This window comes from Blennius ocellaris (genome assembly GCF_963422515.1).
Source record: "Blennius ocellaris genome assembly, chromosome: 18".
In the NCBI taxonomy this organism is placed as follows: Eukaryota; Metazoa; Chordata; class Actinopteri; order Blenniiformes; family Blenniidae; genus Blennius; species Blennius ocellaris.
This window is the reverse complement of record NC_137667.1, coordinates 15744105-15759093: the sequence shown is the minus strand read 5'-3', so window position 1 is coordinate 15759093 and position 14989 is coordinate 15744105. Positions and strand designations below refer to the sequence as shown.

General features: G+C 42.0%; 1 protein-coding gene across 1 annotated transcript in view; it reads right to left on the bottom strand.

Annotated features, from left to right (window-relative positions):
• The window catches only part of nbas (NBAS subunit of NRZ tethering complex), a 185847-nt gene that overhangs the window by 106359 nt on the left and 64499 nt on the right, over positions 1-14989 (bottom strand). Inside the window, exons 27-32 of the mRNA XM_080514319.1 lie at positions 9043-9105; positions 6841-6963; positions 6538-6640; positions 6190-6267; positions 5907-6061; positions 1137-1249 (exon numbers count right to left, since the gene is read on the bottom strand). Coding sequence (XP_080370445.1) covers positions 1137-1249; positions 5907-6061; positions 6190-6267; positions 6538-6640; positions 6841-6963; positions 9043-9105 — 635 coding nt within the window. The remainder of the gene's footprint in view (positions 1-1136; positions 1250-5906; positions 6062-6189; positions 6268-6537; positions 6641-6840; positions 6964-9042; positions 9106-14989) is intronic.

Below are 14989 nucleotides of genomic sequence, written 5' to 3'. Positions count from 1 at the left end.
AGAAGCAGCTTAAGATGGATTACCTATGCTCAAATCCTACGACTTCATACTTCTGCATGTTTATCTCTGAGAATTTAAATTCAAAGGGGCAGTGCATTTACTTTGTAAGAGGGAAAATATTTTCTTTTTCCGTGTGTGTGTGTGTCGATACATGAAATGAGAGCGCACGGCAGGCTATACGGAGCCCCAAAGTCAGTCCCCAACCACTAAAAATTGGCCTTATACAATAATCAGAGATTCAAATGCTATGCAATACAAGAAAGAAACCACTGCACTTTTGTCTGTACTATAGCTCATTCTCTTTCATGTGTCCCTTTCCTTGCTCTGTTCAGTTTTGTGTCTTCTTAAGACTTCTTAGTACTGTTTTCACTTTGTAAGTGTACAATGACAAAATAACGTGTGTACACCACAGAGAGAGTACAAGCAATCAAAAAAAAAGGATCAGAAAAGTAAAGTACAAAATAACATTTATCAAAATGAGAGTGAGAGAACAGGGACAGCGAATGAGAAGGAGAGCAGTTTATAGCTCTTTCGGTCTATGCAGGCAGGCTGGTTCAGTAAGGGCAGAGGGAGGGAGGGAGCAAAGGCCTCGGGGGCAAACAACACCTCGGTGTAGAGGTGAGGCAATGAGGGGCAAAGCTCCTTCAATCCAGCTCTACTGCTTCCTTTAACAAAGATACTTTCCCTGAAAACACAGTGCAGGGTACAGGAGTTAGGGGCTCGGGAGGAACGATAGCCCGAGTGTAGAGGGGAATACAGATTGATGAGATGTAGCGCTGAAGTAGAAATATATGAAGGATGTGTGTGTCTATGTGTAGCTGGGAGCGCACACAGACTCAACACTTCAATCCTAATTAGGCCATCAAGCAGATGTTGTTTGTTCAACAGTTGAACCATAAATAATCATATATTTAGATATAGAGGTAACATATGGAGGGATGAAGCAAGTGACAGCAGAGAGGGACACAGGATGATTTGTGGGTAGAGGATGGTGATGAGCAAGTGTCCTTCCATCGTTTCCATATGTGGCCTTGAGCACTTCCGATTACAAAGTAAGAGTCCAATAAAGCAAGCATGTGTTCAAATTCAGCAACTTTTTTTTTTTCTTGGCCCTTTTCCAAACGAGACTGTGTTACCTTGCAGTGGCAGGATGTTGACACTGAAATCATCGAGCTGGCTGAGGGCAGTGATGAGGTCCAGCTCCTCCTGGACGGCCGGAGGACAGTCTGTGATCAGCTGGAGACATGCCCTAGCAAAGATAACCACACATCAAATTAACAAATTAACAAATCAACAGTCACAGATCTATAGTTACACTATTTCACTTCATTCACGCACAAGCTAAAAGGCACAGACTCTGAAATGAACTTTCAAACAGGGAAAAAGAAACCCGTTAATGACTCTTCAGTGGTCCATTTTTGCCCCTCAATCTGACAACTACAAGTGGGTTTCTTTTTTTCCAATGAGGTTATGAAAAGGAAATGCTTTGCGATTCAAAATCTGAATGGCAATGTTATTTTTCTGTTATGTTGCTATGAATTATGACAAATGCATATAATTAGTGCAATTCTTGCTGTCCACTAAAGGCACTGTTCCTCTTCAACATTGTTGTTCAGTCATGCATATTAATGTACGTTGTCACAGCGATGGTCTCAGTTGCAAATGCAGCAGTTGTTGGAAAAGCACACAATATTTCAAATACCCTCTAACAAAAGGTCACCAATGTATTTTTTTTTGTTTGTTTGTTTTTTTTGCAATAAACAATTAAAAGTTAAAGATGCCTGTGCAGAATGTATCAGGTCAAAGTGATAAGTTGTCAGAAAAATAAATACCTACAGTAAGACAGAACAGCCCCCTAATAATCTCCCAGAACAAAGTGGTGAACAACTGATCTCATATTTATCAATGTTTCCATAGAAAAAGAAAACATCAGTTAGATCAGCAGCACTGGTGAGGTAAATAATAAAATATTGGCTATACAGTGAAGTACCACACATATTTAATAAAAAGCACAGCAACACCACGGGGACGAAGATGATGGATGGATGGACGGATTAAAAATGGGGAATACAATCTTTTTTTCCCCCCTTTTCAAAGTTGGAGCAAAAAGTAATTGAGTTTTAAGTCCAAACGTCTTGATATGACTCTGCAAACAGATTCACTTACAAAGTCTAGACTAATGTGATGGATCTTCAATCGGGGCGTATTCTCTTGTAATGCAATCCGCACTCATTACCCCTAATAGGATTATGTGCTACATTGCTTAGCTTAAGTACCGGTATATTTAATGTGTGTGAGTGTGTGTCTGTTGTAAATGCTAGCATACCCAAATAATTTCTGAATAACATAAATCCCAGATGAAACAACAGCTTATAGAGGACTTATGACGTCAGCGGTGGTTAAGTGGGGCGGAGGAAATTTGTCCTTGGGATATATGTTCAATAGAGGAAGGCCTCAGCATTTCTTCCACCCTCACAGTGAATAAATAAAGACAACTTCAAGAGAGAGAGAGTGCCCTATAATCCTTTCCAGCATAATGAGACAAATCTAAACGATACATCTTAAAAACAACATGGCTCAATATTGTTAACTGAAGTACAAACACTATGCAAAACACTCCACAGAGCTTTTCACTCTTTGAGCATGGCTGATGTTCTTGCCAGGAACAAGAGGTTTGTCCTGGCAAGGATGAGAGTGAGGAAAGGGCGGTGGATGGGCGAATGAGAGACAGAAAGAGGGCATACTGATTATGTACTCTTGCTGTGAAGTATCTGCAGGCGTGTGTGCACGTGTGTGTGTGTGTGTGCGTGTGTAGACAGCCTCAGTAAAGGCGGCTGTGAAAACATCCCATTTCGGCTTCAAGAGTCACGATGTGCTTTGCAGCCTTTACCCTGTGATTTGCAGATTAGCTACCTTGTGTTGCACAGACACAAAAGCATACAAGTTAACACTTGTATTGCAGCTATCGATGAAAACACAGGAGCAGACACTTTGCCCTTCTTTTGACCAAGCAAAGCTGTGCACCAGCACATTGAACAGCAGCACACTGATGCAATCACCCTTTGCTTCAAGTCTGTGTTATTTCTGCGGGAGCGCTCACTCCTGCTCATACAAAAATCTTTGGAAATGAGCTTTCTGAAAAGTGAGGGAGACAAGCAGCAGCAAAATGAATCATGCCTTTAGGGTTTATTTCAGAGTAGTTTCCACCTTGTTTTTAAATAATGGCCATCAAAAGCATGTGTATCCTCCACAACTTTGTTTCAGCGACAACTAAAGGTAAGTTGAAGAAATGCGAAAAAATGGCTATGAATCAAAATCCACATTGTCGCCACACAAAGGTGTAGATATATGGAAACATAAGCTTTTGGGTGAGTACATCCAATGTGTTTTGAATGCAAATATTTAGATACTAATAATAGTTTGGACTAGCAATGAAATGTATGTAATTAGGTCTAAAACAGGGGTGTCAAACATAAGGCTTGTGGGCCTTCAATTTGTCAAGTTGAGATTGTAGTAATTGTCTATGGCATTGTGAAAATATAGGCGTTTTCATCATGTACATGTAATCTGAACCAAATCAAATAAAAACAGTTTTACTTGTAAAGATTATTATGGTACAACTCAATGCAATGCATCTTAAGTTCAGCATGTTCACTGCGGTTCACTGGCAAACATGACAAACAAAATAGTCCCAATTCTACACATCAATCAGACAATATAGTACAATTAACTGCAGTCCAATCATTACTCTTACCAAGTATCACCCTATAGGGTATCTGCTAGTTTTGGGTAAATGTATCAGCTATTATGAAGCAGTAGGCAATATGAAGTGTACAAGAGTCTAACGTGATTAGATACAAGAAAAAGAACAACCATAACATTGTGGGTTTAGTAAACAGCAGTAGTAAGCTGAAAGCTGAAATTGTTTCTGTAGCTTTAACTGTTTGTGGAAAATATAGGCACACAAACTAAAGAATGTTGTGCTTGGCAGATCAATTATTTGCTTTTTGGCAATACATCTCGTACCACTGCAAAGCCTGATTAATTCCCTTTAAAATGGTGCTCCACGTATTTGTCCTACTATTTCTTGTTGTTGACTTCACTCATTCCATCCACCAAACAAGAGTCCAAGGCAAAGAAAAGCAGTTTGACATCAGCAGTGAAGATTGACGACACTGAAAATATATTTATGGGCGCAACTTGCACAACTCAGCTTTGCAGCTAATCCAACAAATGCAAGTTCTTTATCTATGTGGAAAAGAAAAAACGTCTACCAAACACAACCTTACTTCCCGTCGGTGAGTAATGTAGTTATTTTCATGCACTGGGGATAATAACATAGTTTCAGAACTTTTTGAACTACTTTTACATGTTTGCCCTTCGTTTATTACTTTGTGTGAATGTGAATCTCAGTCGCAGATTGTGTTTCCTGAACAATGCTGCAAATACTTTTCACCACTTAGAAGGGATCATTTTTATATTTCCAAAGCAGGGTCTGTTCTTGTCCTCATATAAACTCTCACCTTGTGCAAGTGAATATATTTGTTTAGGACACAGGTAAGTGCAATATGTGTATCTAGGCGAGACTGTGTTTGGTGTTTTGGTGCAGAGGATATAATGTGTGTCTGCGGAGCAGTTATTTTGATCTAAAGGACGCAGGCAGCCAGTCCGCATGGACTATTAATTTCAAAGCAACAGGCCCACATTCAGACACGACTTTTCGCCCGATATCTGAACACAACAAGCGTGCACGCACGCCCACACACAGTGGGAGAGCTACAATGGATGGTGTTGTCCAAGTGTGTGGAGGGGGGGGGGGCACTGTATTAGTTACTATAAATGAATGACGACCCAATTACTGTCCCACTTCCCCACCAGGAACAGACGGTAAGGTTAGACAACCACCGGGCCCCCTCTGGGTTGTGAAACCAACAAGAGACACATTCGAATACTTTACTTGGTTTTGTACTATATGTTACATACAACGGGAGATTAAACAAAAGCAAACACCATCATTTTATTCTTGGTCAGCCATTGAGGAGAAAAAAAACCACCCACATTAAAAAAAAAAAAACTTTCATCACGAAAGCAGTTTATGAAAGCCTGATTGTAGTGTTGTTGCTATAATCCACATTGGGATTTTCTTGTAACCGTAATGGCACGGGAAGATCAAATCTACCTCTCCTTCATAACCGTTTGAGCTCATTAAGAATAAAATGGGGGGAAATACCATATTGTCAAAAATAACAAACTACATTGAAACCTTAGGGAAAGGTTAATAGTTAAATCAGATATGTCAAACACATTTTAGCTCAGGGGCCACATTCAGCCCAATTTCACCTAAAGTGGGCTAACAACTCACCCTGACAACATGGCCGATATCTCAGCTCAGGCCTCAGTGTTGAGTTGTGTTGTGTCTGCTCCGTTTAAGTAAATTGTCAAGAAAAAAAAACTAAATTTTTACAAATGGCTTGATAGTGCTAGTTTGCCAGCAGCAAGTTCACTCTCTGCATCAGCATCACCGATATCTCAGCTCCAGACCCGAGTTAAACTCACTTGATTTGCTCTGAACAAGTTTGCACACATAGTTTGCCTCATTTTAAAAAGTAATATTTGTTCTGATTCTTGTAATGGCCAACCGCAACGACTGTGAACAAAAAAAAAAAAGATAGTCGAGAGCCAACAAGAGGCTGTTTACTGTGAAAAGCCAGATATGCTGTCATAAAAAGCTGTACAATTAAACCTTAATTGTGATTGTAAATTGTTTTCACTTCATTAATATAACATAAATCTCAGAATGTGTGCTGTATCAGTTGATGCTCCATTAATATCATGACCTCAGACATTATATAAAACAGAGCATGTTGGAAAGTCCATCCATCTGGAAATGGAATACACCTACTCACCTGGCCAGACCCATACAAGGGTCTGTTAGTGCTGTGGAGGAGTTGAAGTATTCTCGGGCTGCAGCCAGCACTAAGTCCACGCTGTTATCGTAGGCCACCTTCATAGCATAACCTTTTCCCCGGAAAGACAAGCTGACAGGAACATCCTGACTGACCTGGAAATATCAACGCCCAATGTGGGAGGCAATGAGATGGCAAATTTCATCATGAAAGGCTTGATGTTTGAGTAATCAAATGGTCATAGTGAGTGTAACTCTGTGAAGGAAAATCTCATTGAACGTACCATGGAGCAATGCATGAGCTGCCCTGCCAGACGGATATTCTCCACACGGCTGGAGCACAGCAGGGACTCGACAAAGACCTGCAGCAGTCGGGGGGATGAGGATGTTACACAGGAGGAAAGTCTATTTAACAGTCTACTGTAAGCTGCATTATTGAACAAAAAAAACATTCGAATTATTCAAAAGTTCAAGCTTAGATGTGCTGGAAGTAAAATCATGCAGTTCGGTGTGGCACATATAGACCGAAATGTCAGAAAAGACACAAAATATATAGACAATGAGCATCTCATTGAACTGGTTTGGGTTCCCAAGTCCGTCGTATGATGTGTGGTTGTGCTTTGGTGTGTTACCTGATGGCAGGTCTTTGGTTTGAGACAAGTGTAAACATTCTGCTGCATGTCAAGCAGATCCTGCAGTAGACCTCTCCACACAGTTTCACTCACTGCAGGGGTTCTGTACAAAAACAGTTACATTGGCTGTCATTCAGCAATACATTCCAGATGCAAATGGAGATCATTTGCAAGTATAAAAATAGGATTTCTAAGATCATAACAAGAAAAAATCTAAACTTATAAAAATAATGCATATTCATAGGATGAATGCAGACATTACTCTGAGTTTATTCATGCTAATGCGTCTTTCTAACGTCATACTTGCGGCCAGTGTGACGGCACAGTTTGATCATCAGTTGGTGGGCCTCCTCTTCGCTGCTCTGGCTGTTCTTCACGTACGAGATGGGTTTCTGCAGTCCATGCTTCTCCAGAACCTCAACCACGCTGTTAAGCATACACCGTGTGATACAGTGGATTATGGCAGGTATAATCACAACAATAGGATAAGGAAACTCACACAATGAAAAAAATAAAACAAACATATGTTTTTCTAAGTGCATTATTCATCATGTTTATTCAGTGTGTGGGGGACTTAAGCAGACAGGTTGACTGGCAGCTGTAGATATCACAGTTGCAAATGACAAAAAAAAAAGAAACATGGCAAAATAAAACCTGAAAACAATCCAAGAAAGAAAGACAGAGGATGTGTACGCTCTAAGCCGTTCATTATTTTGGCAGCAGAAAGTCATTTGCAAGCCACATCGCAGAAGGAGAAAGCGTAGAGAAAGACTGAAGAGCAACGTGATAAACTGCACGTCAAAGAGATGGTGCCTCTTTCTAAGTGTGCGTGTCTGGGAGCATGGGAACGGAGACAGTCTTATATGGCTGCAAGGGTGTGTGTGTGTGTGTGTGTGTGTGTGTGTGTGTGTGTGTGTGTGTGTGTGTGTGTGTGTGTGTGTGTGTGTGTGTGTGTGTGTGTGTGTGTGTCTGTGTGTGTGCGTGCATGAGGGATTAGCATCGCACCCCCAGTCTCAACAGGGTCGTGCTGCTACAGATGTTCACTCTCTACTGCAACTCATTACCATAGTAAACAGGTGTGTGTGTGTGTGTGTGTGTGTAGGTGGGGGGAGGAGAATAACAAGCCCTGATATTTACAGCAGCGTGTGTGTGTGTGTGTGTGTGTGTGTGTGTGTGTGTGTGTGTGTGTGTGTGTGTGTGTGTGTGTGTGTGTGTGTGTGTGTGTGTGTGTGTGTGTGTGTGTGTGTGTGTGTGTGTGTGTGTGTGTGTGTGTGTGTGTGTGTGTGTGTGTGTGTGTGTGTGTGTGCGTGCGTGCGTGCGTGCGTGCGTGTATGTTCCTGGTGCACATATTAATGCACCAGCAAGTGGTCGTGGCAGCAGCTGAAAAATGCTTTTATTCTGGAGGCACTGGAAGAGCAGACACTTTGCATTTACTGCCTGATTCATCTGTGTGTGTGTGTGTGTGTGTATGTGTGCAAGTCACAATAGTGCAGCACAAAATATACATGCACTCACATTCCAGGTTCCCTCAGGTGTGTTTGTGCATGGCTGTGTGTGTGCGTCTGCATATGTGTACCGGGTTTCATCTGTAAAGGGTGCGCCCAGCCCTAACACTGTTTCCTGATGCTCCTCCCTCCTCCATATTCCAATTCCCTCCAGGCTCCTGTGCTTCATCCTTATCCTCCTTCCTTCCTACTCACCACTCGTCTGTATTTGGAAGTTCACCCAGAGCAGATTGTTGAAGAACAGAGCGTATTTTCACACAAAAAAAAAAAGATAGAAGGATAGAGTTGGAGAACACTGGTGATTATAACCTGTAACAGAGAAAATGCCAGAGGCTATTTAAATACCACGGGACCAATGCTAGTCCTTTGATACCGTGTGTGTGTGTGTGTGTGTGTGTGTGTGTGTGTGTGTGTGTGTGTGTGTGTGTGTGTGTGTGTGTGTGTGTGTGTGTGTGTGTGTGTGTGTGTGTGTGTGTGTGTGTGTGTGTGTGTGTGTGTGTGTGCGCGCGCGTGTGCGTGTGTGTGCGTGTGTGTGTGTGTGTGTGTGTGTGTGTGTGTGTGTGTGCGTGCGTGCGTGCGCGTGACCATGAGTTCAAGCCTCCTCTCCTCCTTAGTGTTTCCCATCAGGCGCATAATGGGAAGAGGGAAGTAATAAGCTGTGCTACACAGTGAACATTTACCTAGCCATGGACCATTAATCACAAAACTAAAGGGCTTGTTCCTGTCAACAGTTTAAATGCCCTGCCAACAGGTACAGTAGATATGTGTGGATGAAAACCCCCAGTAAAACCCTGTTTCATTCAAATGATTGTGAAAACCTAAAGACATTCAAGTCAAGCTGTTAGAGCGCAAGAAAGCCCAACAAATCCTCATATCTCAGACTGGAATGAGCTCATGTTCAGCACTCATCTGCGCATCTGGCCTGAATGGGGCTGGAGGACGGAGTAAAATTGAAAGCAAAGCAAAAGGCAATACAGACGATGTGGATGAGCTACATTACCTGAGGTGCTTCTCAAGTTTGTCCACCTGATCATGGAGTGAAGCTGTGACGTCCGTCTCGGGCCTGTCGAAAAATATAACAAGCAATTTATCAGACACATGATTAGAATTGACATCTTTCACAATAGATCCTGCTCCTTTGCCAACTAATAATTATATTGATCACAATCACATTGGCAGTCTGAACATTGACACATGTGCTACTGTTGGTATGTTTTGGTCCAGTTTTCTGAAAAAATAGCAGCTTTTCCTAACAGTCAGTTCACATTACTGATGCCTTTACCTGGAAGATTATTGCCCATTAAGGCAGCACGTAGCATTGAATGGGTTCTCGCGTACCCACACATGTGTCGCATGTCATGGTTTTGTGCATGTCATCCCACTTCCTGTTACCAGCAGGTGGCGCCATGGCTGACGATCATAATTGTTGTATGGCTGTGATGCGGGCCGGACTCTGACGCTACGTATCAAGTTTGAGGTCAATCTGGCCACGTTCAGTCTATTTACATCGCACTTCCTGTTCCATGGCATTCTTGACCGTTGCCACGCCCTCAGATGGCGTTACGACTGAGAGCCAAAGAGCAAGGGTGGCGCAGGGAACGCAACAATTGAAAAGAGGAAAATTCTGGAAAGAGATGCAACAAAATCTGCTAAGATTGGAGGAGCTCACGGTTAGAAACGAACAAATGAGGACCATGAGGATGGAGTTTTGTCTCACATCCAATCAGAGCAGAGGAAGGCTCTCAAAACAGGAAGTGTGACAGGACTGGAAGCTACTTTTCTGAGGCACCTTACTGTGAACAAGAGAGTGAGTGCCGCCATTTCTCCCTCGACACTGGAAGTGACCACTATACAGGAAGTAGTCTTCTTCGCCCGCAGACAAGAGGCGTGCCGCCATTTCTATGTACATTATGTCCTTTTGCTTTTTTTATTCTGAGGAGTTAGTGGAAAAGTACATTCTTACGGTTCATAGAGTTTTAATAAACCCATAAAGAGAAGAACAAAATCTGTTAGAAGTGGCTGTAAAAGAGCTTTTCCCCCTCTTAGCTTCATCTAATGTAAGTGAAAGTAAAATAAATGTGCATCTGCTCATTTTATTAATATTCTGGCCCTGGAAGTATTTTTTTTTTGTTGTTGTTATTATTGGGTCAAAAACACAACCTACAATGAATACAATCCACCAGCAATAATAAGGTGTGTGTATATATATATATATATATATATATAGATAGCTATAGAGATAGCTATAGAGATAGCTATAGAGATAGCTATAGAGATAGCTAGATAGATAGACAGACAGACAGACAGACAGACAGACAGACAGACAGACAGACAGACAGACAGACAGACAGACAGACAGACAGACAGACAGACAGACAGACAGACAGACAGACAGACAGACAGACAGACAGACAGACAGACAGACAGACAGACAGACAGACAGACAGACAGATAGATAGATAGATAGATAGATAGATAGATATAGTTATGTTTTGGCCTTTTGGGTGAGTTGAACTCCGTCTTCTGAGTATATGTGGGTGGAAAGCACTTCACACAACAACAAGGAATGTCCATGAATGAACTTTAGTGAACTTCAGCAGGTAAATACAGGGTTTTAACAGCCGTAATCATCAGAGTCAAAGGTTTCGAATGGCCTTGGATTTGTCACTTCGCCCCACACCACACATTCAGATGAAGGTGGTATAGCGGTACTCTTACCTCGGGTCACGCTGGTGACACAATAATCTGTTTCATTTGTTACCACTTCATCTTGGAGGGTACCAGTTCGTCCCCAATGAAGACCTCGCCACTGGTGTAGACGACAACATCATGAGCTTTCATCAGGTCATATCCCAGGAGGACAGAATTGTGTATGGGGGCCACATGAAATTTTAAAGGTGACTTTCAGCCTACATTTCGCATTCATGCCATCTCTTACACCAGCATTAAGAAGGTAGGTGTGGTGTAAGTTGTCAGAACTCTCAGCTGAGAGACCATTATACAGCTCTTCAGAGATGACTATAGTCTGAGCTCCTGTGACCACCACAGCCTGTGGGGGAATGTTTTGATTTCTTAGGACTTTTAAGAAAGCATCAGTGGCCAGTCGGTCTTGCAGCTGGATATCTACGCCAGGGTACGCAAGTGTAATGAGGCGCCACACCTCTTCTGCAAATTCAGCAGATGTCTCTTCCCTGTCAGAGCGCCCCCAAGTTTCCTCGTTGCTGTGGGTGACGGGTGTGGGTCTTGATTTCTAAAATGGTGAGTGAGCTGCTCCACCAAGAGAACATAATCCTCCTTTGTACATTCAGGCAGTGGAACAAATGCACATGGTATTGCTAGTTAGTTCACTTTTTTTTTTTTTTTTGCAGCCACAGGGCTGCAGCTGCAACTTCTGTGTTGGTTTGGAGAGAGCAAACGTCGCCCCAGTGAAGTGACACTGGAGCGCACTCTGTGCAGTAAATCACTGACCAATCAGCCGAAGGCTCCTCAAAACTGGACCCATTCTGTTGTCCTGAGTACCCCAACGGAAGGGTGACCGAAAAGCGGTGACCTTTGGAGTGGTTATTTACGTAAAATGCGCAATTCTTGCGGTGTCAACCCGAACCGTACCGGACCATCCTGTTCCATCCATGCACCTTTTGTGCAGTGGAAACCGGGCTTTAAAGAGGAGTGAACCTGCTCTTTTCAGTGAGACACACCCCCTAACACTGGCCTGTAAGATTCCCCATGTGCAAAAACAGAGAGCAGCCTAATAGGTCACATCCACTAACAGTTGAAAAATCTAAAATGACTTGCCTTGCCACTGTTCATAATGATCCAGCTGGTTGTTGAATATTCATTAGCAACTGCAGCTGGAAATACATGTACAGCCTCTTGACTTAACATCGCTTAACCCAGCTGGTCCCCATATACACAACAATGATCTCTAAACTGCAGACCTCAAGCATACCCACACGTTTTTCTGTTTTTGAGGTTTCTGATATTAACGGTGTCAAAAAACTGTATAAAACATTAGTTTGCACTGAGATATCTGAGGTGCACTGAGATATCTGTTGCTGGGAGTATAATTAGAAGCCGCTGTTAAACTAAGTCCTCCTTTCTTTCTCAAACTCATAATGACGTGCGAGTGAATGGGCAGCGTGTACCTGCATTCCAAGATTATCCAATCCAGGTTCTAGACTCAATAGCGATTGGACTTCCCGTCAACAAAAATGAGCTGAAGCAGCAGCAAGATGTGGACCGACTTGTCGGTGACAGAAACTACACCTCCGACCTGGACCTCAGAGCGCAGCAGGTTGTGGAGGAACCAGATCTACTGGAGGCGAGCCGGACCAAAATGTGCAGAATGGACAAATTAGAGATGTCCTTCCGCAAAACGAGGTGCAGTGTGTAAGGAATGCAGTGGGTCATATGTTGTGAATTTCTGATCCAGGTGAAGTTAGCTTTTTTTTTTAAACAGTGTTTGTATAGAGAAGCTGATCTCTTGAGAAACTGGAGTCAGACAAAATGAAAATTGTTCTGCGGGATAAACAAGTCGAACCATAATCTTATGTTATTATTCCCGGGCAGACCTGCATCCTCCGCTGTGGTCACAGCTTGTGCAGTGCATCAATCGGTGGGGCAACATGAACAACGACTGTCTGGTCTCAGACGCCGTGCCTGGCAATGGACAATTGCATTGACGGCATGTCCACTATTACTCTACTGTTAAATTAACTTCAATCCGTCTCGGATCATTAACCTGACAGCATCACAACGACTTAATTCAAATAGAATTTCTTTGTGTTAATTCAAACAGCTAACCCTAACAAGCTGAAATTTGCAGAGAGAAACAAGTACAATCTGAACATGATGCCAATGTTAAATAACACCTGCTCATGGATACAGGAAAGCCAGCTGAGGTTTTTGATGCATTTTACAAATTTCATGCTTTTACAGATTCACTCGCACACTTTGATACTGGTGACTCTTTACAAGCTGGAAGAGAGAAATTTCGACTCATGGTGATTATATGTCCATCATTCATTTACATAAATTAGCAACAGCAGATACCAAGGCCCTGTTTAACCCGTTTCTCATTTGTAATATGCGTTTACTGCATTGTTATATTGTTTTGCATTTCTCTTGGATTTTTCAAAGAGGATTAAAGATTTAAAGCTCAAAAGTTGTTTTCAACCAAGTTGTTCTTGTTTGTTCTGTATATATTTGTTCTAATTAATCTAAATAAAGATTCTCCTCTGAACCTTCACAGTCATTCCTGCTGACAGGCCCTGACAGTTCTATTCATTTCTTAGATATAAAGTATAATTTCCCTCAGATAGGAAAAGTATTCTCTCTGTTAAATTAAGATCGTCTCAGATCAGCCAATCAGAAAACCGATCTTTGTGGAATAATAATAACATTGCACTTTCAGTGCTCGGACCCTAATTAAAAACTGTTCTTTTAAGCATTTTACGCAAATGTAGTGCTCTTTCTCAATATATTTCATAGAAGAATATTGGCGCACAACAGCATGAAGCAAATATTTTTCCAGAGAGAAATGCATTTAATTTAGACTTTTTTTTAAATCCAGGAACTGTGCTTCTAGCATATTTTATTGTGTTTAAATATATATATATATATATATATATATATATATATATACTGTCACTCTTCCTTATAGAGTCCATACAACTTGGTCTAACCTCTTGTCAACATTTGTTGACAAGACAACATTGTCAACAGCTCTAGGTTTATCATGTGAAAAACAGCTTGCTGCACTTTGTGACACTGACAGGAAACCACACAGTCCAAAGGCCGCCACCTCTCAGAACATGTCAACAGCCTCACACAGTACATACAGTACACTTCCTTATCGAAATACTGCCTATTTCATGTTTTGGGTCTCTTCATGAAGACGTTTCTCCGGATTCCCTGGAAGTTGGCTCCTCTGAACCTCATCTGTAATAAACTCTCTGCATTATGGTCGAGCCCAGTTAATTCACCCAGCTCCCCTCCAGAATGTCTTCAACACTGACAGATTGCAGTACTTTAAATATTGTGATGTCCTTCAACGACAGTCCAGGATGTGGTAATACAATGAACAGCCTATAAAGAGTTAAAATAATTATCTAGCGTATTAAAAATAATTGAACAAAAAGCAGAGGATTGTTTGCATCATGGAAGTATGTGCACAGTCTCCAAGTACATGCATCCATGTGTATTTATGCTTGCACAGTGTACTGAGTAAGTGTGGGTGTGTGGCCGAGCACTGAGAGGTTGCTCCGACTCCCCACTAAAAATAAAACCCCACGATGCTTTGCCTTGAGGCAAAGGATTCTGGGTCAGGCAGGCCCGTGGCCCACTAGAGTGCTGACCCTGACGAAACAACCTTCTGGGCTGAGCACATTGCTGTGTGTGTGAATGTTTGTCAGTGAGCACATCTGTGTCTGTTCATTTGAACGCATCAGCTCTCGGTTTTTCGAACGCAGGCAAAATCTTGACTTTTCAATCCATTTTCTTTGCATCCTTTTCTTCACTAACTATGCTGCTCGGCCTCTTTTTGATACCCGCCTCTTCCTCACTATTTAATCTCCTGTCCAGTTCTGTGTTTCCTCCCCTCGTTGAGGGAATGCAAGATACATTCTTGCGAGCAGATTGAGACCTTATTAAGCTGTCTCACAAAATATATCGGAAAATTGCGCTGAAACTCATAGTCATAGTTGTTTTCCTTTGGCCTGTAAAACTAATATTCTCGACTGGGATGGCAATTTCAGCGCTTAGTAAGGAGGAGAAATCACTCTTGAGAAATTTTAAGTTGAAGGCACTGCATATGCAGCTGCCTTGCAGCACAGCAAATCCAAAGACTGCAGAAACATTCAAAAAGTCTGACAGGTAAAGCCAATGCTTAAAAATATGCAGGAATAAAATGTCAGTGTTTATCTTGATATGAGCAAGTACGAAAGAGT